Raw genomic sequence first — 23,259 nt, forward strand, 5'->3', positions numbered from 1 at the left:
TGTATCGCCGGTTCTGGGGGTGCGGTTATGTGGCCACCCACTTTCTACACAAGCGAACCGGCTCACAAAATAGCCCATGCACAGGGAGAGACTCTTGTAATGAACCTTTGACGTCATTTCCGCCTGGAGAGGGCTGGAAGGGAACTGCTTAAAAGCCAGTGCCGCGAAGCCTGAATAAATGAGTCTTGAGTACGACTTACTCAATGCGTGTCATTATTCTAGCTCTGCGTGTAGCCCATCGCTACACTACAATATTTTGAATTGCATAGAGTTTCACTCCTTCTTTGCACCCACACTCCCGACACCCAAAATGAATGTTAATCATCATTGCCTGGTTCGATATCAACTCCAGTCCACAGCTCCAGGGACACTATTGTTCAGAGCTGCATTTTAAATTCCATCTGCAGTCACATCCAAATCTGAAGAATGGCTTCTGTTGAACTTCATATTTGTTACATATTCTAACTCCAGAATACATCATAACACTGAGCTAAGGGGATGAACACTATTGAACTGCTGACATTTCAGCTTATGAATTTTTAGTTTTTCATGCTTTACAATTTTCCCTTTTTTTTGGGTTCCACCATGAAAAAAGGAGCATGTGATACACGAATGAAAATTCTCAGTTAAATTGATCAAAATCCTTGGTTGTAATACTCATTTATGTGAACAAAGGGTTGGGAGCTGAATACTTTTTCAAAGCACTGTATCAATGATAAAATCACTGCTTTTTGAACATAAACACAACTGATGCCATTTAAAAACCACTTGCTCTAAGCACAGTCAAGTGTCTAATAGCCACACAAGTGCACGCAATTTACCCAAGAGAGAAACGTTTCAGCAACAGGGTTTTGTCCCAATTAAATGCCGTACTGTCTCAGATAAACAAAGGGAATTTCTGCTATTTTCTCAGTTAGTTTTTATTCTTTGAGTTATCTCAAATAAGCAGCTGATCCCAAATTAACTGATTACCCAATTAAATGGAATCCATTGTATATAATTAAAAATTAAATACATAGGGGAGAAAGAGAAGAAAAATAGTGATCCAATCACAAACAAGAGAAAATCTGCAGATGCTGGAAATCCAAGCAACACACACAAAATGCTGGTGGAACTGAGGTAGTGGACATGGGCATCAGCAAATTTATAGATGGTGTTTGAGCTGTGCCTAGCCACTCGATCATGGGTATAGAGTCCAGCAGTGGGCTAAGCATGCATCCTTGAGATGCACCGCCGCTGATTGTCAGTGAGGAGAATCAACCAAGTGGTATACCTTTGATTGAGGGCAACAGCCACAAGATACTCAGTACTTCCTGCCTCTTCCTTTTCCTCTCGACCATCACTCAACTACCTGCCACCTGCAACTTAGCGGCATCTGCCTCCCTAAAGCTCTTATCTATCACCTCCTCCCATCTCCCATGTGAACCGAAAGTCATCCGGCCACAAGTCCGGTTCCCTAGCAGGATCTGCAAGGAGCTGTACCTGAGTGTACTTCACTGGTCGTGCCCGTAACGGAGGTGGCTGAGTCTGCAGCCCTCAGCAGCCTTTTTCCATCCTGTGCATTGCTGCCTCCAAACCAGGCTGTGATACACCATTCAGAATGCTCTCCACTGTACACCTGTACAATCTGCAAGAGTCTTAGGTGTCATGCAGACACCTAATTCATGCTGACCCAACTGTATTTCTATGTCATATTGTTGTACATACTATTTATTATAAATTGCACATTTAGACAGAGGCATGACATAAAGATTTTTACTCCTCATGTACATGAAGGATGTAAGTAATAAAGTCAGTTCAATTCATGCTAAGTTTCCTCAAACTCCGAATGAAGTAGATCCGCTGATGTATCAGCGTGTGGGGCCCCAAGGCTGATCCTTCAACATGGCAACACTCAGGAACTTGATGCCTCACACTCTCCTCCACCGACCTCAATGAGGCTTGTATCCCATACAGCCTGCAGCTGTTTTGGATCAAAACCCTGCATCAGTTCCTTTCTCCCCACAGATGCTGCCCAACCTGCTGAGTTTTCTCCAGCAAATAGGTCTTTGACTCCTGATTCCAGCATCTGCAGTCCCTTATCTCTGAGGTTGTTTCCCATAATAATCACGGCTTGTTATTTCCAAATGAGCTCTAAATAATAAAGCCCACCCCACAGTTTGAATCTCATCTACTCCCCTCTCTGAGGCCTCTTCTGAAACCATATAATAATCACGCACAGAGAGAGGCCACTCAGCCCACCAGGTCTGGGGACGTTTTCGAAAAAATAAAATTCGTCCCGGTCTCCCAAATCTCCCTTAGCACTCTGCGAAATGCTTCTTTTTCATTCATGTTGCAAATATCTTTTGAACGATATCCTGCTTTCTGCCACCATACCAAGGAACAAACACACCTTAACAGAAAATACTTTTAAAATAAGGGAATGCTAAATTTCCACCCTCCCGCAATCATACAAAGATGTCGTGTATTCCTCCCTCCCCTCGCCGAGCACGGCGTGCGGTGATTAGTTTAGAGCTGCTGTCAATCAAGCTCGCGTCCCGGAAGTCCGAATGTGAGTGGCGTTTGTTAATCCAGGGTTACGCCCGAATTTGGAACGCAGGTGAGCCGGTGTAGTTTCGGGTTGTATTTCAGGGTGTGGTCACTCTGAAACTGCATGTCTGGTAGTTTAAATTTATGCATTCCTGTAAATGACGAAAAAGCAAAATTGTAATGAGATGTTGCGGCGTTGTGACTAGGAGGAGGCTCGGGGGAAAATGGGGATCATTTCCTGGATGGAGCAGTGGTCTGTCGGCCGAGTCATAAACTCAGGGTGGATGGCAATCAGTTATACCCCGCTTTCCCATCCAGCTAGTGAAGGTTTCCAGATTTAAATTAATGGTGTTTGGCTGATCCTACCCCGCTTTCCCATCCAGCTCCGTAACCAGACTTTTAGTAGAATCATGAAACTCGCTGTGGGGGGGTAATTTTAAACTTGTTGCCCAACGTCTTAAGCTAATTTATGCAACAAATACAGTAAAATGCCACTATTATATGGAAAACTCTTGCGTGATCTTTCATTTCCTGTTTGTTGAGGATGCACGTTAATGGTCTAGTCAGTAGAGGAAACAGGTAAGTGGTTTGGGGGGTCAGCTGAGCAAATCATTCATCTTATTTGGAGTGATGTTCAAAAATATTTTACACTGTGGTAGAAACCTGAATTATACTTTTATAATTGCCAATTAATGTTGGAATAACTGATAATTTTAAGTCAGTGGTTGATAGAGTTTTAATAACCAGAGGTATTATAGGAAAAGCTCGATTCCATACATTGGTGTTAAAGACTCCAAGACAAATAACTTGCTGTTGTACTTCATTTCCATAACCATCAAATATAGGAGCAGGATTAGGTGACTCAGTTCATCTAGAGCTGCTTCACCATTCCATCACGGCTGATTGATTATCTCTTTCAACCCCATTCTCCTGTGCCTTCTCCCCATTAACTTTGATTCCCTTACTTATCAAGAAACTATCAACCTCTGCTTTAAATATATCCAATGACTTGGCCTCCACAGGCATCTGTGGCAATGAATTCCACAGATTCACCACCCTCTGCCTAAATTACTCCTCATCTCTTTACTAAGAGGACATCCTTGTATAGTGAGGCTGTGGCCTCTGGTCCTTGACTCCCTTATAAGATTTGAAACTTCAGCCTCGAGAGCTGGCCGTTTACACTGGCCCTTCATTTTGAAAGCTAGCCTGCTGGATTGGCTTCCTGTGTGTGCTGGCAATGACTGTGAAACCAGCATAAGTAATCTCTCCCCATCGTCTGCGATCGAGGCTCTGGATCCCAGGCCATTCCCAACTCTGCTCCGAATGGGAATCTCTCCCAAAGAGATTTCAAATGTAGAATTGACACCTTGTAGAATTTTGATACCAGAAATAGCAAACGATCCAGCACTTCTGCTCAGTGAACAGTGTGACCTCCTTAATTACATCACATATGCTGTCTGCATTTCCCCTCTTCCCCCCACATCCTCCACCAGTCACGTAGAATTCTCCTTATCCTCACTGTCCACCCCTCTGGCCTGCACACTCAAGCAGTTGGATTTCACAGTTTCCACCAGCTCCAAAGAGGCACTTTGAAGGGCCGGTTCCCTTCGTTACTCCCTGGTCTGCTCTTGCGATGTGAACAACCACTCCCTTTTGTCCAGTGCGTTCCCATCGGAGGTGCAAAACCTGTCCTCTCATCCTTTCCTTCCTGCCAACAAGGGGTTAAGTAGTGGTTGACTTGCACTCCTGTCTCCTCTACACTGGCGAACCCAAATGTGGCCTGTAGGAGCAACCTTCAGCTTCCTGTCTGACTCTTTAACTCACCATCTGTGACTGCCTGCCTGTTATAACGAAGACCAATGCAGGTTTTAGGTACAACATCTCTTCCTCACTGTGTGCATGTTGCTGGATTCAGTATCAAGTCTTACAACTTTAATTAACTTGTTTTCTCTCTCTGTCAGGAAAAATTCAGTCAGTTCTGATAATCTATGATATTGACAGACTTTTTTGCTGTGTCAGTAGTCTTAACTGTTGAGCCTGTTGCATGGGCCTGCCCTTTGCAACACCTAGCAGAAATACAGAAGCACTATTGCCCTCTTATTGCCTTCATTAACCCATTTAATATGTTCTCACCCTAGTCGAGATCACTCCCTTTCTTTTCTACATCCCTTCTCTGCACTTTAAACATTTTTTGTATAATTTCTCTTACCCCAGTGCAAGGAAGAGTCTCTGACCTGAATTGTGAATTTAATTTCTCTTTCCACAACTGCTGCCTGATCTAACGATGAAAGGATTGGCTTTGTCTGTCACATGTATGTTGGTACATACAGTGAAGTGCTATGTTTTGCGCCAACAACCAGCGCGGTCTGGGGAGTGCGCTGGGGCCATGCTTCCAGCGTCAGCATATTTTGCCCCTGGCTCACTAACCCCAGCCATATGTCTTTGCAAAGCGGGGGGTGGGGGGGGTAACCAGAGCACCCAGAGGGCAGACAGTGGCGGATATCAGTGATCGCTGGCACCGTAAAGCGATTGCGCTAATCGCTACACTACCATGTTGACCCTCTGAGTATTTCAGTGGCTCCATTTAACATCAGAGAACGTATGCAAGATTCAACTTGAAATTCTGACTCTCTGCAGACGTCCACGAAACTCCAGTGAATGAATGTTAGAACCCCAAGCCCCCCCAACACACAAGCATCAACCCTTCCCCACCTGCCTCAGCAAAAGCATTGCCCCCTCCCCCCACCACCACCATCCAGCATGCAAGCAATACCAAAACCTCTGAAGAGACCTTGATCCAGGGTCCACCAAACACCACTGTTCACCCAGCCATTTGACATGCCACAGGCTGGCTTGCTGTCTCTTACTTACAATAGGGGAAGAGAGGTATCAGTCCTGCCACAGCGAGAGGGGAGACCAGCAGCTTGCTGTTTCAGTGTTACAGTCTGCAGCGTCACTTTTATTTCAAGTTCCCAACTTGAGAATCAGCAGCACACCATTGAGAGAGAGAGTGATCATTCACGTGCAGAAGCCTCTGACAGTCGCACCCAATGTATCAATATCCCAATCTCCCGTGACACTTCAGTTGGTGACACTGGCGAAGAAACGGGCCCACAAAGCTGCACCCTGAAGGCGCGCATCTTCCGGGACCGTCCTGCAGATATTGAAAACAGTCGCATGGTAAGCTCCGAGAGCTGAAGCCCATTGCCGTGAAGAACCGCAGTTTGAGTGCAGCTGTAGGTCACGGACTCCGACAGGACCCCAGCGTCTAGGAAAGGAAAGAAAAAGCATTAAAGAGAAGAATTTAAGCTGTTTTGCAGCTGCTGGACTGGGAGAAGTTGCTCTCTGGCACCTCCTTTAGCTCCACCACATATTTCTGGCATTTTTTGTTTTTATATCTAAAATTATAGCACTGAAATTGCTATTCCAAAGAGTAAAGTTCACCTTCAAACATGTAGGCTGGTGGATTTTTACCTTTGTGCTGCTACTTTTTACAGTTTTGCGTTATCTAAGGTAGTCTGTTATTTAGATAAAGGATAGAGTCTGTCTAGCTCTGCCCAGTGTTAAACCAATAAAGAAAAGAACATTAGACCTTGCAATCTATTAATGTAATAACTTTATTGGAGACACGAGAGACTGCAGATGCTGGAAGCCTAGAGCAATGCTTAAAGTCCTGAAGAAACTCAGGCGGCCAGGCAGCATCTATGGAGAGAAATGATTGGTCGATGTTTTGTTTCAAGACCCTTCCTCAGGACTGGAAAGAAAAGGGAGGAAGCCAGTGTAAAATTATGGGGGAGGAGGGAGGGGTGGAGCAAGAGCTGCCAGGTGATAAAGTGAATACAAATCAGAGGGGGAAGGTAGGCAGTGGGGAGGGGTGCACTTGTATTGGAAAATGATGTAAGAAGCAGGAAGGTGATAGATGTATATTGACAAAGATCTGTAGAAGATGGAATGTGATGGGAGAAGACAGTGGGCATGAAATAAAGGGAAAGAGGTCCCAAGGTGAACCAGAGGGATGAAGGAGTGGTTGATGGGTTGATCAAGAGGGCTGGGGAGGGGAATAAGAAGGTGTGTGGGGGCTAATAGGAATGGAAATACAAAAGGGAGATGGGGGATGGTGTGGGGCGGAGAGAGGTTGCTGGAAGTTGGAGAAATCGACATTCATTTTGTTAGGTTGGAGATTACAAGAGCAGAATATGAGGTGTTGTTCCTCTAATTTGTATCTGGCCGCAACTTGGCAGTAGAGGCCATGGACAGATTCATCAGTGTGAGAATGGGACGTGGAATTAAAATGGCTGGCCACTGGGAGATCCTGGCTCTCTTGACAGACAGAGCTGGGCGCTGGATGGAGCTGTTCCACCATCTCCATCAGATCTCATTGATGCTGCAGTGGGAGCACGGAATACAGTAGATTGACAAGTGAAGGACTGCCTCACCTCGAAGGATTGCATGGGATCCTGAATGGTAGTGAGGGAGTAGGTGTAGGGGCACGTTTTACCCTTTGCACAGCTGGAGGGATGAATGTCTGGAGAGGGTTCAAAAGGAGGGATGGGTGGATAAGGGCGTTATGGAGAGAGCACTTGCTGGGAAAAGCAGTAAGATGTGCCTAGTGGTTGGATTATGCTGAAGATGGTGGAAATTGTGGAGAATGATATGTTGGATATGTAGGCTTGTAGGTGTTAAGTGAGGACAAGGGGGGCTCTATCACTTTTATGTATCGGAGGGGCAGCGGAATAATCAGGAAATAGAAGAGATGTAGTTGAGGATGCATCGATAGCAGTGGGACTGCTTTTGAAAAAGAAGGATGTCTTGGGTGTTCTGGAATGGACATCATGTGAAAAAGCAGAAGATCTGAGAGAAGGAAATAGCATCCATGCAAATGACAGGGTGGGTGAGGTGTTGTCAAGGTAACTGCGGGAGTAGTGGGGTTGTGGAAGATATCTCCCAAGATGGAGGCAGAGATGAAGAAAGGGGAGAGAGGTGTCAGAGATGGACCAAGTGAATTTCAGGGCATGGTTGAAGTTGGTAGTGAAGTTCATGAAATTGATGAGCTCTGCGGGAGCTTGGAAAACAGGGCCAATGTTTCCCCCTTCTTTTCTTTCCTAATGAAGGGACTCAGCCCAAGATGTCAACTGCTTATTCCTCTCCATAGAAGGTGCCTGACCTACCGAGTCTTCCGGCATTTGTGTTTTAGTCTGGATTTCCAGCATCTCCGGACTCTTGTGTTTACCATCACGTCTACCCTCAATTGTTAGCCAAGGAAGAGGAGGTGTTGCCAACTGCACTGTCAAATGGTACTTGCCTCCCAATAACTTGGTGTTGGGTTTCACCAGGAACGAATTCCCCGAGGCAAGGATACCTCAATCTTAGACAACATTTGAAAATTTGTGGTATCAAGGAACCTAGTTGAAATTGAAGAAATAAGCAATTAAGGGGAAAGCATTCCATTGGCGGAAGTGATATCTTGCGTAAAAGATGTTAGCAGTTATTAGAAGTCCATCGTGCACGGAAGTTACTGAGGGGAATCTCCAAATGCTACCCGTCGTCAGGTGATGTGGATGTCAAAAGACATGGCAGCATTGCGGTTATTGCAAGGCTTTACAGTGTTGGCTGGGGGATCAGGGTTCATTTCCTGCCACTGACTAAGGATTTAGCATGTTCTTCCCATGACCGTGTGGGTTTCCTCTGGCTGCTTCGGTTTCCTCCCATATTCCAAAGACGTACGGGTCAGTGAGATGTGTGGGCATGCAATGTTTGTGACAGAAGCATAGCAATACTTGTGGGCCACTCCCGGCACATCACATATTGTGTTGCTCAATGACACAAAACAACACATCATATGTTTTGAGGTACAGTTAAGTGACAAATAAAGCTCTTTTGGTGGCCAGTGATTCTGCAATGCCTTTGTTCTAGTGATAAACTCCTTAAAGTGAAACAGTCCGTGCCTGAATGCAGGGGCTAAGAAAGAGCAGTTAGATAGATAGATACTTTATTTCTTTGGGATCAATAAAGGATCTATCTAATGTATCTTAACACTTAGTGGCCACTTTATTAGGTACACCTGTACACCTGCTCATTAATGCAAATATCTAGTCAGCCAATCATGTGGCAATCAACTCAATGCATTAAAGCATGTAGACGTGGCCAAGAGGTTCAGTTGTTGATCAGAATGGGGAAGAAATGTGATCTAAGTGACTTTAACTGTGGAGTCATTGTTGGTGCCAGATGTGCTTTGCATCAATAAGGAACACAATATGTGATGTGCTGGAAGTGGCCCACAAGTATTGCTATGCGTCTGGTGATCTGGGATTTTCACACACAGCAGTCTCTAGAGTTTACAGAGAATGGTTCAAAAAGTAAAAGACGCCCAATGAGAACGGCCAGACTGGTTTAAGCTGACAGGAAGGCGACAGTAACCCAAATAACCATGCATTAACAGTAGTGCTGTACTTCAGTGTATCGTTGAATGCACAACACGTGGAACCTTGAAGTGGTTGGGCTACAGCAGCTGAAGACCACACCGGGTTCCGAGGTGTACCTCATAAAGTGGTCACTGAGTGTATGTGCCACACAAGTATCAGGTGGTGATAATTTTAGTAAAAATAATTACATGACCATGTAGCTTCTCCGCTCACTTGGATTATCACTGTTGTGTCCCACCAGCAATGTACTACAGGGTTAGAGATGTCATCATGCAGGGGTATAGATAGGATAACTGCAAGCAGGCTTTTTCTTCTGAGGTTGGGTAGGACTAGAACGAGAAGTCACAGGTTAAGGGTGAAGAGTGAAATATTTAAGGGGAACTTGAGGAGGAACTTCTTCACTCAGAGTGGTATGAGTGTAGAACGAGCTGCCAGCAGAAGTAGTGAATGTGGGTTCAATTTCAGCATTTAAGAGAAATTTGGGTAAGAACACGGATGGGAGGAGTAGGAAGGGCCATGGTCCAAGTGCAGGTCAATGGGATGAGGCAGAATAACAGTTTGACATGGACTAGAGGGACCAAAGGGCCTGTTTCTGTGCTGTGGACCAGAAACTGGACTGAATTAGCCACATGTATACTATAGCTACAAGAGCAAGTCAGAGATGTCTTCTGACACCCTGCAACCTTTCCACCTTCGGAGAATAATGAAATATTCTTCAGTTACATCTCTCTGCAAACTATCTGGATCCCCTTCACAGTTTGCATTCCACTGAGTTTAGTGTCATCAGAAAACTTAGATACTCTGCACTTGGTCCCCTCTTCCAAATTGTTAATGAACAGTGGTGTGGCCAGCACCGACCCCTGCAGCACTCCGCTCACCAGAGAAACGCCCATTTATCTCAACACTCTGCCCTCTATTGGTTGACCATTCCTAGCAATGCTGATACATTACCCCTATCTCCATGCATGCTTATGGAAAGTCTTTTATATGGCACCTTATTAAATGCTTTCTGGAAATCTAAGTATACAACATCTACCTGTTCTTCTCTATCCATTGCACTCATTATATCCTCAAGGACCTCCAGAAATGTTGTCAAACAAGACCTGCCCTTCCTTAATCCATCCTGTGTCTCTGATAAAACCACTTCTATCCAGGTGGCTCACTGTTTCTTCCTTAATGGTTGCTTCAAGCATTTTCCTGACTACAGGCATTATGCTAACTCAGCATAGCTACCCACCTTTCACCTACATCCTTTTTTAAACAGCTGTGTGACATTCGCTGTCTTCTAACCCACCGGGACCTGCCCAAAGTTGGTGAATTATTACAACTGTGTCTCCTATAACTTCTGCCATTTTGTTCAGTATCCTGGGATCCATCAGGACCAGGGACTAGTCTACCTTTAGGTCCACTAGTTTTCTCATCAATACCTCTTCAGTGACAACAATTGTTTCGAGGTCCTCACCTTCCATTGTATCTATAACATCTCTCTTTGACATTTTAGATGTGTCCTCCACTGTGAAGGTCAGCACTAAATAGTTGTTCAAGGCCTTGGCCATTTCCACATTACTCAATATTAATTCCCCCTTCTCATCTTCCAAGAGACATACTGTACACTTACTTTGGCCACCCTTTTCAACTTCATATAGTTATAAAATCTCTTACTATCTATTTTGCTAGTTTACTTTCATAATCTATATTCCCTTTCCTTATTGCTCACTTAGTGGTTCTTTGTTTTTAAAGTTTTCCCAATCTTTCAGTTTCCCACTACTCTTGTTGACTTAGTACGCATGAGCTTTTAGCTTCATGTTGCCTATTATTTCCTTAGTTTTCCAAGGCTGCTTTACCCTTACTGTTTCTTGCCTTTAACTGGAATATACTTCTATTAAACGCTGTGAAAGCTCTTTTGAAAGTCTGCCATTGTTCCTCAGCAGGCCCGCCATAAAAATTGTGTTCTTTGTCTATACTGGCAACACCCCTGCCGCCACCCCCGCCATCCTATTGTAGTCTCCCTTATTTAGGCATAGAGATTAAACTATTGCACCCTTCATTTGTATCAGAAATTCACTCATACTGTGATCACTCTTTCCAAGCTGATCCCTAACTACAAGATCATTAATTTTGTCTTTCTCATTGCAAAAGACTAGATCTAGGATAGCATTTTCACTTATAGGTTCACTGACATGCTGTTCAAGAAAACTATCATGGATGCATTCTATGAAGTCCTCCTCAAGTCTGCCTCAATCAACATAATTTGTCCAATCTATATATGTGCAAATTGAAGTTCCCCATGACAATTGCATTTCTAGTCTTACATGAATCAGATATTTCTTGGTTTATTGTCTGTACCTTTGTAATGTTATTACAGTATTCAGTTGCCTGTAGACAACTCCCACCAATGATTTTATTTTCCTTCTATATTCCTAAACTCTACCGAGATAGAGTCAACATTTTGTTCCTTAACCCTTATATCGTCTCTCAATATCGTCCTGATCTTATCCTTAATTAAGGGCACCACCCCATCTCCCTAACTGCCTGCCTGTCCTTCAGTATTACCTGATACCCTTGGATTCTTAATTTCCAATCATCTCCACCCTCCCACCATGTTTCTGTAGTGACTACTAAATCTTAACCCTTTGTACTGATTTGTGCCATACATTCACTGACCTTGTTTCAGATGAGGTTCCCTTATACTTATTGTCCTTTCAGAATCTAGTAACCCCTGTGTCCTTTACACTTGATATTTCTGTACTCCATTCTTGCTTTTCTCTTTTCTAGCTTTAGCTTTTGTCTCTGCATTGCGTCCCTCTATTTTGCTGCTTGGGTTCCCTCCTGAACAGCACTAGCAAATAATGCCCCGGGGCATTGATCATGGTTATGCCCAGGTGTAGTCTGTTTGGTATGTTCAAGTTCCAGTTTATTGATATTTCAAGCATATACATGTATACCACCAAAGGAAACAACGTTCCTTTGCACAACACAGTATGTAGAACTCACACACAACAAATAAAGTAATATTGCCACAAATAAATTATTACATGTGTTACGTACCCCGTAACCGGGTTGCCAAACCAGCAGAAATAGACCACTTAGTTAGAGTCTGGTTAACAGAAACTAATAAAGTTTTATTACGGCAACACAGTACAATAATCGTAAGGATATAAATGCAACAGGTTAGCAATGATAAAACACATGTACACAGAACTAGGATAATAGGAATCAATCAAGCTCTATCGCAGTCTAGGGGTAAAATGATCAGTCTCAAGTGACGCAGAGCTCAGTTCAGCTTAGTACAGTTCGCAGTAATCGCTGTTGTGCCGTTGGAGAGAGAGAGATAGATATGCAAATCTGATTCAAACAGACCTTTGATGTTCTTCGCAGTTAGCTTTCGGGCGGACCCTTTTATGTCTCCTGTGGTCACCGACTGTGACCCCTCCGTTCCGGATACGACCGTTCTTCCGCGGTGAACCCGGCACCCAGGCAAGGGCAGACTCACACACCAGGTTCCCACCGATTGTACCTTTTCACCCTGTGCGTCTATGGTCGGTTCCCGCGATCAGACCTCCAAACTTCCACCAACTCGTGGGGGCACACCGCTCTTCCAGGGTCTCGTTATCTCGTGATCTTGTGTGTGTCGTGCCTTAGCGAACCTGTTCTTTTTTATCCCCCTGCTGGGGTATCGCCTGTCCATCAAACTTCAAACAGCTCAGGTTCAAAGCAGTCGGTCTGTCAATATCTGAAATGTGTTTCTTTCTCGTTAATCTCTCTCTTCTCTCTTATTAGCATTTTGAATGTTTCTCCATTGTCTCCCTTATCTCTCTCATCAGCATTAATCTTCTGATAACTTGGTTTGTCGTCACACATGCAAGTTAAAAAGTAAGTAGTATAACACTACTGGCGCTTCATATGACAGGGAGTTCAGTAATCTCACTGCCTAGGGGAAGAAGCTGTTTCCCATCCTCACAGACCTTGTCCTAATACGGGGTCGAAGAGATTGTTGGACAATGAACAGATGGTACTGTCCCACCTCATGCAGAAATGGTTTTAATACTCAGGAATGTTAACAACTCCCTCCTGCACCACTGCTCAAGGCAGGTATTCATTCTAATGTACTGCTATTCATACTTTGACTAGCATGTGGCGCAGGTAGTGATCCTGAGATTATAGTTTAACAGACCTTGGATCCAGTTTCTGAACTGCCAGACATTGTTTTAAGATTTGAGTCACTCTGGTGCCAGACTGTTTTGGGGTCTGCAGACATCCCACCTCTCCCGGAACTTCTGGGAGTCTCCCGCATATTAATAGTGGCTCCCTGATGCCTGCAAATTATATACAATATCACGGAAATCAATTTTTTTGAGAGTGAACGAGAGAAAAGAGAGAGCATGAGAGAGCGAGAGAGAAAGCGAGAAAGCATAAGCGAGAGAGAGAGAGCGAGCGAGAAAGCATGAGCGAGAAAGAGAGAGAGCGAGCGAGAGAGAAAGCAAACGAGAGCGCTTGAGAGCGTGCGAGCGACCACGAGAGAGAGAGCGCGCGCGCGCTATGGCAGAGTGTTCCAAAAAAAAACGTACGTCACCCCAGACTACACTAAAGTGTACCCCTGCCTAATAGGGGTCAAAATAATGACAGTGTTGCTCGCTGCACTGTTTGCAACAGTGACTTTTCTATTGCCCATGGTGGGTTGAGACTGTAAAAGACATGTTGAGGTGAGTTTAACAGGTGTCATTCGTTCATTAGCATAGCTAACATTATTTAAACTAGCTGGCCAACTGCTAAGGAGCTACTCTATTGCAGACATCCCACCTCTCCCAGGAGTCTCCCGCAAATTGATGGTGCTACCTCCCTAAAATGAGTTTTTGCAGGGTGGGATGTCTGGGTCTGTTGAGTAAAAATGTGTGGGATTTATGGCCACAGTTGTCTGCTGCCATTGCCCCTTTTAGGGGCTTTTGCTTCCTTTGGAGGAATGGCACAGACTACCCAACACCAGAAAATTATGGGCCCCCACTCCTAGACCATTCAATGCTGGCTTGTGGGTCAGAAAGATGGTCTGTGGAACCTCGTTCCACCACTGTACAAAGGCTGCCTCTAGTCCATGAGCTTTTTTCAGAACGTGGGATATGATATTAAATTTTAACGGTTGCTGAGCAATAGTTACAAAGGGTTAATTAGTTGAGTACATTTGGTTATTGCTTGGAGAACCTGTAGTATTTGAAGGGTGGAGTTTCGAGACTTCCAGGCCCTTTATAAAGCAAGCATTTGCAAAGTTCAAAGCATTACTCAGCACAACTCGTTCTGCTTTCAGAACCGCTACTGAAGTCTGCTCACCAGGACAATGGCATATCTGCCAAAGCTTTTCAAGTACATAGATGACAATCAAGATTTGTATGTAACAGTAAGTGTTTGCTGTTCTTGCATTTTGTAACTGTTAATCCACTGGTAGGTAACTGCTTTTCTTTTACCGTGCTCTAAGCATTTTTCCCTGTTAATAATGAGGCAAGATCATATCCAAAGGATTTTTTTTAGTGTTAATCACTTGAACTTGCCTGTATTGTTCAGTGTTATGTTTAATGAAGACCCCTTTCTGAGAAACAGATTATCGTAAGTAGAGTGCAGTTCCACAGCAGTAATCTGTTTTTAAATGTATCAGCTCCTCATGTATCCAAGTATTATTTTAAGAAGGGAGATTGTCTGTGGCAAGCAGCATAGTGATTGATATTGCAGAAGAGGTATGTATATAATACTGATTAAGGAGGTGGGGTAGATAGAGGATTGGCTTTGTTGCTAGTTCCTATTGAGGGCTCTGACAGATATAACAAAGTAATCCTTAAAACAGCCTCTGCAGCTGAGACTATAATCTGGAAGTAGCAAGGCAAATTCTTTGGCATTGTATCTGTGGAGTGTGTTACTACATAATTGATGGAGCTGGGGCCTATATTTGTTTTCTTCATTATAGCTGCCCATTGTGAGTAAAATATTAGAAGTTTAGAAGTTGTCATTGAAGAAAGGATTTTCCAAAGTGAAGAAATCTTGAAGTCTGTGATCAGACACAAACTCTTATTTGAACTTAGCTCTCAGCTCAAATTTGGTTTCAAATTTAAAAGGAAATTATTTTCCACATACCCTAAGTCAGCATAGTTGGCAAATATTTGCAGACCTTTCCAGTATATTTAGTAAGCATTCCTTTTAATTATTGTCTTTCTACATAACATTGCGTTTTAGTGAAAGTTCTACATGAAAGCGGTATGATGCATCAGGGCAGTTTAAGGAAGTGGTTCTAAAATACTGTCTCCAATCCTCCTCCATCTTCCTCTCACCTCACCTTCCCTGAACACCCCAATCCACTGCCTCCTCAGACATTACCAACCTCCTTCCCCCCCTCTGATTCTAGCTCTCATCCATGCCGGGTCTTCACAATTCCCTTCGACCTTCCCCTCTCTGAGGCAGAACATTCTGTCCTCAGTAAAGGCCTCACCTTAGTCCCCCTGCGACTACACCTCAGTGAGTTCCATGCCTGCTGTCACGCTGAGCTCTTCTTCCGCTGCCTCTGTCTCCGTGCCTACTTCTTTGGTAAGGACCCCTCACCCAGCACCAATGACCCCTTCTCCCATCTTCAACCCTCCTCCTCTTCCTAGACACCCTGCTCTGGTCTTCTGCCTGCTCTGGATCTTTTCATTGCCAGCTGCCGACGGGACATCAACCATCTCGACTTCACTCCTCTCTCCATTTCTAATCTCACTCCTTCTGAACGCACTGCTGTCCATCCCCTCCACACCAGTCCTAACCTCGCCATCAAACCCGTAGATAAGGAGGGTGCTGTAGTAGTCTGTCATACTGACCTCTACCTTGTGGAAACCCGGCAACAACTCTCAGACACCTCTTCTTACTTACCCTTTGAACAGAACCCCACTAAAGAACACCAGGCCATTGTCTTCCATGCCATCACCTCCCTTATTAACTCTGGGGATCTCCCATCCACTGCCACCCATCTCATACTTTCTGCACCCAGCACCTCCTGTTTCAACCTCCCACCCAAGATCCACAAACCTGCCTTTCCAGGTAGACCCTTTATTTCAGCTTGTTCCTGCCCACTGAACTTATCGGCATACCTCAACTCAGTTTTATACCCCCTGGTTCAGTCCCTTCCAACCTACATCCATGACACTTCATATGCTCTTGATATTTCCAATGGTTTCAAGTCCCCTGGCCCCGATCATCTTATTTTCACCATGGATGACCAGTTGCTATACACCTCCATCCTCCACCAGGAAGGCCTCAAAGCTCTCCATTTCTTTCTGGACACCAGACCCAACTAGTTCCCCTCCACCACCACTCTGATCCACCTCGTCCTCACTCTAAATAATTCTTCCTTTGGCTCCTCCCACTTCCTTCAAACAAAAGGTGTAGCCATGGGTACTCGCGTGGGCCTCAGCTATACCTGCCCTTTTATCGGCAAAGTGGAAGAGTCTATGCTCCAACCCGTCACCGGTGTTACCCCCACTTTTCCTACACTACATCGACGACTGCATTGGTGCTGCTTTCTGCACCTATGCCAAGCTCATCGACTTCATCAACTTTGCCTCCAACTTCCACCCTGCCCTCAAATTTACCTGGTCCATTTCTGATACTTCCCTCCCCTTTCTCGATCGCTCTGGCTATATCTCTAGAGACAGCTTATCAACTGATGTCTATTATAAACATAAGACAACTACCTGGACTATAACCCTTCCCACTGTACTTGTAAAAACGCCATCCCCTTCTCTCAATTCCTTTGACTCCGCCGCATCTGCTGTCAGGATGAGGAATTTCCTTCTTTTTGATAATTCAGTTAGCAGTCATGCAGTTCCAGCCAAATACAAATATAGGCTTATTTGAATCTTAATAAGTGGCATTGCTTAAATTTTTAGTACTTTAATGTCCTGTATTACAGTAACTACTGAATAGAATTCTTGGTAGTTGTTTTCCATTTATTCCGCTGTTTTCACACTGCATTCGACTGGTTAATGTGAATTTGAAATAATCATGTAAATGATATGCACTTATTGTCCCTCTTGCACAATGATGCTGAAATACTGGTAAGACTGGCAGCACCGTCTACCTCCAAGTTTTAAAATTATTTATTGTGGTTGCAGGGGTGGGTTCAAGTTAACATGTGGAGGTGTGAATCAGCCCGATGGCTTGGGGTGGGGGGAGGGAAGTAACTCCTACGTTGAGGTACACCGCTGACAGATTGCCTCTTGTAGATGCTGTCAATGGTGGGGAGACCTGTACCCATCCACTAGGCTCTGAAGCCTCCTGCATCCATGTGCATTGGAGTTTGCATAACAGGCCATGATGCAGCTGCTTTGGTATTTAAAAAAAATAAAATGCCTCATGTCTCGATATAAACCAGGTTGAAGTGCAATGCTGCCTTTCTGTGATCTGTGAAAGTGTGAAGGTAGCTTTATAAACGAATTGAGTTTGTTTCCCCAGCGCCTCGCAGAATGGGTGGCAATACAGAGCGTGTCTGCATTGCCAGAGAAGAGAAGCGAAATTATAAGAATGGTGGAGTTGGTCAGCAAGGAGATAGAAAAACTGGGTGGATCAGTGGAGCTGGCTGAAAATGGGCAGCAAACGGTGAGAACTACAGAGGATGTGCTTCTTCTGCCCTTTATCCTCTCCACCTATGGCCTCCCATCTTCTCACTTCATCCCCCCTCCCCCACCTACTTGCCTTGCCCCTCCCCGGTTTCACCCTCCCACCTGATGGCATGAACATCGATTTATCTAACCTCTGATCATTTTCCCCCCTACCCCTTCCCTCTTCTTCCATTCCCCAATCTGGCTCCCCTCTTGCCTCTTCTCTGATACCTCTCCTACTTCCCTTTCTCCCATGGTCGACTGTCCTCTTCTATTAGATTCCTTCTTCTTCAGACACCTGTCACACCCCAGCTCCTCACTTCATCCCCACCTCCCCCACCAACCTGGCTTCAACTATCACCTTCTAGCGTTTGTACTCCTTTCCCTCCCCCCACCTTCTTATTCCGGCTGCCCCCCCCCCTCACAGTCCTGGTGAAGGGTCTCAGCTCGAAACATCAGCTCTTCATTTCTCTCCATTGATATTGCTCGATCTGTTGAGCTCCTACAGCATTTTATGTATGGCACTCTGGATTTCCTGCATCTGCGGAATCTCCTGTGTTTATGATGTGCTTTGGAAATTTCTTTATCATTTCAAATTTTCTTATTTTCTTATCAAAAGTGTTGAATATTGTGTTAAGGTTTCCCAGCTGTGACCAGCCCACTTGCCTCAAAGTTCAAAATAAATTTATTATCAAATAAATTTATTGTCACCATATACAACCCTGAAATTCATTTGCTTGCGGGCCTTCACAGTGATACAAGAAACACAATAGAATCAATGAAAGACCTCACCCAACAGGACAGACACATAACCAGTGTGCAAAATACAACAAAATGCAAATACAAAAAGAAGGAAAAAGAAATCGAATGATTCAAATGGTGGTTCCTTTTATTATCGGAGAACATCCACAGTGTACAGCCTGATATAATAATAAATAGCAATAAATATCGAGAGCATGGGATGAAAAGTCCTTGAAAGTGAGTCCATAAGTTGTGGGGGCAGTTCAGTGGTGCAGTTGAATGAACTTATCTTCTCAGATTCAAGAGCCTAATGGTTGAGGGGTAATAACTGTTCCTGAACCTATAGTTGGGTCTTGGGGCTGCTGGCAGCATTGAGAAGAGAGTGTGGCCTGGATGGTGGGGTCCTTGATGATGGATGCTGCTTTCCTATGACAGCGTTCCATGTAGATGTGCTCAGTGGTGGGGATGGATCCATCTATATAGGCTTTTCCATTCAAGGGCATTGGTGCTTCCATACTAGGCCATGATGCAACTAGTCAATATTTTTCTCTACTGCACATCCATAGAAGTTTGTCAAAGGTTTAGATAATATGCTAAATCTTCACAAATTTCTAAGAAAGTAGAGGCGCTGCTGTGCGTGCCAGACCAGGATAGATCCTTATTTGACGGATCAACAGTTTATTTCATGTAATCAATAGTTCATATCACTTTATATACAAATACAATTCTCTCCACAACAAATTTCACAATTGGTCACTGACCTTGATGTACTTTTTAAAATTTTAAATCAGCTGCCTGATGGAGCAAAGATTCCGCTTCCACCAATCCTATTGGCCACACTGGGCAATGACCCAGCCAAGAAGACCGTATGCATCTATGGACATCTGGATGTTCAGCCTGCTCAAATTGAAGATGGATGGGATTCTGAGCCCTTTACGTTGGTGGAAAAAGATGGTGAATTTTTTTTTTTGTTCATAATACGGTTGCTAGAGTTCCATGTCTGGCCTGAGCGGCACAATAATTTCACCAAAAGCATTTCTTGTTTGATATTTAGTTTTCGCTTTCATCTTCTGACCAGAAGCTTGATGGAGTAGTTGGAAAAACTCTGAGTATTCTGATGGTTGAGTAGCTAATATAAATACAGGATATGTAATGAAGAACGTGGTGGCTTCATTTTGTTTCCTTCATCGCTGTGGGTGAATTACTAAAACTCAGTCATGATTGTCTTCAATTACCTAAATCGAAGCGTTCAAAGTTCAAAGTAAATTTATTATCAAAAGATGTACAGTGTATATCACCATATACTACTTAGAGATTAATTTTCTTGCGGGCATTTACAGGAAGATAAAGAAATAATGTAGAATTTATTAAAAAGTGTAATTAACAAAGTCTGACAAACATCTAATGTGCAAAAGAGAACAAATTGTGCAAATAATTTTTAAAATGTAATTATATAATACAAGGTTACAGAGTCCTTGAAAGTGAGTTGAAAGGTTGTGAGATCAGCTCAGTGTTGAAGTGAACGAAGTTATCCACACTGGTTCAGGAGCCTAGGATGGTTGTTGGGTGATAACTGTACCTGAAGCTGGTGGCGTTGGACCCAAGTCTGCTGTATGGATAGCCCGATGTTGGTTTACGAGCAGAGAGCATGGCTTTGCTGATAGAGGCTGCTTTCTTTTCCCAGTGCTCTTTATAAATGTGCTTAGTGATGAAATGTGAAAGATCAAACCTTTGATCAAAGATGAAAGATCATCAGTACTTCACTGATTACAGGGGAACGGTGATAAATAAGATTGCATTGTGTAGTCTTGTGACTACACCAAACTAACAAGAACCTTTGTCGTGAGCACTTAGATTTTAGTTCATCTTGAGTGTAACACCCCAGAAATGTGGGTGAAAATTGCCCACTGCTTTCGGTCATAATTACAATTTCTATTAAAAATGAATCATTTTCAGTTGTTGGCAAACAGCAAGACAATTATTTGAGCAATGAGAGGAAAGCTGTTCTCTCTTGTTTTCCAAAGTGAGAAAGAATTTGCTTTCTCTTCTTCAACTACACACAAAATACTGTTCAATTGTGATGAACATACTAAGTCCACCAAGGACAGTCCCAGGTCCAGCTGCAAAAGGAGGAGGGTTGGACATGGGGCTAGCAATCCCATCCAGTAAAGACGTAGGCTACAGAAATACCAGCAGAAGCTCCAAAGACCTCACTCCTGGGAGAGGAAAGATCTTGAAAGAAGGGCTAAACCGAGGGACTGCTCGAAAGATTGGCCCAGGACAGAGGACTCTGGCGAGCTACTGTTTGTAGCTTAACGCTTGAAGAGGTGGTAGTAATGAACATGTTATGAAAAATGAGGTATTACCTATTAAGATACCTTCTGCTGAATGGAGTGGTTTAAACTATAAATCCCTGTTAAGGACAACCTAGCCAACACTTTTGTGTAACATTCTTCTATTTGAATGAGGCTTATCTAAATCAATTACAAATATAAAACACAAAATAATTGATTGCATAAGTATTCACCCCCTTCAAGTCAGTATTTCGTAGATGTACCTTTGTCAGCAATTACAGCCTTGAGTCTGTGTGAATAGGTCTCTATCAGCTTTGCACATCTAGACACTGTTATTTTTCCCAATTCATCTTTACAAAACTGCTCAAGCTCTGTCAGATTTCATTGGGGTCATGCGTGAACAGCCCTTTTCAAGTCCAGACACAAATTCTCAATGGGATTGAGGTCTGGACTCTGATTTGGCCACTCCAGGACATTAATTTTGTTGTTTTTAAGCCATTCCTTTGTAGCTTTGGCCTTGTGCTTGGGTCATTGTCTTGCTGGACAACAAATCTTCTCCCAAGTCGCAGTTCTCTTGCAGACTGCGTCAGGTGTCCCTCTAGGATTTCCCTGTATTTTGCTGCATTCATTTTACCCTCTACTTTCACAAGCCTTCCAGGGCCTGCTGCAGTGAAGCACCCCCACAGCATGATGCAGTCACCACCATGCTTCATGATAGGGGTTATGTATTTTTGATGATGTGCAGTGTTTAGCTTAGGCCAAACATAGTGTTTAGTCTAATGGCCAAGAAGCACAATTTTGGTTTCATCAGACCATAGAACCTTCTTCCAGCTGACTTGAGAGTCTCCCACATGCTTTCTAGCAAACTCTAGCCAAGATTTTATGTGACTTTTTTTTTAACAATACTGGCTTTCCCTTTGCCACTCTCTCGTTAAACTGTAACTGGCAAAGCACCCAGGCAACAGTTGGCATATACGCAGTCTCTCCCATCTCAGCCACTGAAGCTTGTAACTCCTCCAGAGTTTTCACGGTCTTTTGGTGGCCTCCCTCACTAGTCCCCTTCCTGCACGGTCACTCAGTTTTTGAGGATGGCCTGCTCTGGGCAGATTTACAGCTAACTCCACCATCTTCTTTCCATTTCTTGATGACTGACTTAACTGTACTCCAAGGAATGTTCAGTGACTTAGAAATTTTCTTGTATCCATCTCCTTGCTTGTGCTTTTCAGTAACCTTTATGTGGAGTTGCTTGGAGTGTTCTTTTGTCTTCATGGTGTAGTTTTTGTCAGGATACTGACTCACCAGCAGTTGGACCATCCTGATCCAGGTGTATTTATACTTCACCTTGTCTGCACACAGATCTCTAAAAACAGATCTCCATTTAACTAATTATGTGACTTCTAAAACCAGTTGGCTGCACCAGTGATGATTTGGTGTGTCATATTTGGTGGGGGGGGGGGGAGTGAATATTTATGCAATCAATTATCTTGTGGTTTATATTTGTAATTAATTTAGATAACTTTGTAGAGATCTGTTTTCACTTTTTCTGTTGATCGCTGTCAAAAAAGCCAATTTAGTTGCACAGTGATTCACTGTTGTAAAACCATAAAACATTAAAACTCCCAAAGGTGCTGAATATTTTTATAGGCACTGTATATACAACTCTGAGATTAATGTTCTTGTGAACATACTCAAATAAATCCATGATAGAATCAATGAAATACTGCACAGCTTGGGTGTTCAACCAGTGTGCAAAAGACCACAAACTGTGCAAATACAAAAAAAATAATAAATAAGCAATAAAAATCAAGAACATGAGATGAAGAGTCCTTAAGAGTGAATCCATAGGTTGTGGGAACATTTCAATGATGAGCGAGTGAGGTTATCCTCTTTGGTTCAAAGGGCTGATGGTTGAGAGGTAATAACTGTTTCTGAACCTGGTGGTGTGGGCCCTGAGGCTCCGGTACCACCTTCCTGATGGCTGTAGTGGAAGAGAGCATGACCAGTGTCCAGGCTCACATTACCCGTTCCTGCAACTTCATTATAGAAACATAGAAACTATACAGGCCCTTCGGCCCACAAAGCTGTGCCGAACATGTACTTACCTTAGAAATTACCTAGGGTTACCCATAGCCCTGTATTTTTCTAAGCTCCATGAGGCGATCCAGGAGTCTCTTAAAAGACCCTAACTTATCCGTTTCCACCACCGTCGCTGGCAGCCCATTCCATGCACTCACCACTCTCTGCATAAAAAACTTACCCCTGACATCTCCTCTTCCTACTTCCAAGCACCTTAAAACTGTGGCCTCTCATGCTAGCCATTTCAGCCCTGGGAAAAAGTCTCTGACTATCCACACAATCAATGCCTCTCATCATCTTGTACACAATATATGTATCATTCCAAGCCTCTCTGTTCCTGTACCCCGAGAGAATCATCTCTTCGTTATTTGCTTCTCTTCATTCTTCCCAGCAAAGTTCAAAATTTAAGGTAAATTTATTAGAGTACATATATGTCACCACATGTAACAACTGCAAGATATCACAATAAATACAAGATACACAACAGAATCAACAAACAATACAAGACGGACAACAAGCATTGTGCAAAAAAAAATCAACAAGTAGTGCAAATGTAAAAAGAGAGATAAAATAACAATAAATATT

General features: G+C 43.6%; 1 protein-coding gene across 3 annotated transcripts in view; it reads left to right on the plus strand.

Annotated features, from left to right (window-relative positions):
* The first annotated feature begins 2,536 nt into the window (after window positions 1-2,536).
* The window catches only part of cndp2 (carnosine dipeptidase 2), a 54,726-nt gene continuing 34,003 nt past the window's right edge, over window positions 2,537-23,259 (plus strand). Inside the window, exons 1-4 of one of the 3 annotated variants that reach the window (XM_072262626.1) lie at window positions 2,537-2,599; window positions 14,251-14,340; window positions 17,418-17,561; window positions 19,096-19,258. In XM_072262626.1, coding sequence (XP_072118727.1) covers window positions 14,281-14,340; window positions 17,418-17,561; window positions 19,096-19,258 — 367 coding nt within the window. In that variant the 5' untranslated portion in view covers window positions 2,537-2,599; window positions 14,251-14,280. Of the gene's footprint in view, window positions 2,600-3,015; window positions 3,109-14,250; window positions 14,341-17,417; window positions 17,562-19,095; window positions 19,259-23,259 lie in introns of those variants that run through there. The other 2 variants (XM_072262634.1, XM_072262644.1) reach the window with 2 other exon arrangements.

The sequence above is a fragment of the Mobula birostris genome, chromosome 1, assembly GCF_030028105.1.
Source record: "Mobula birostris isolate sMobBir1 chromosome 1, sMobBir1.hap1, whole genome shotgun sequence".
NCBI lineage: Eukaryota > Metazoa > Chordata > Chondrichthyes > Myliobatiformes > Myliobatidae > Mobula > Mobula birostris.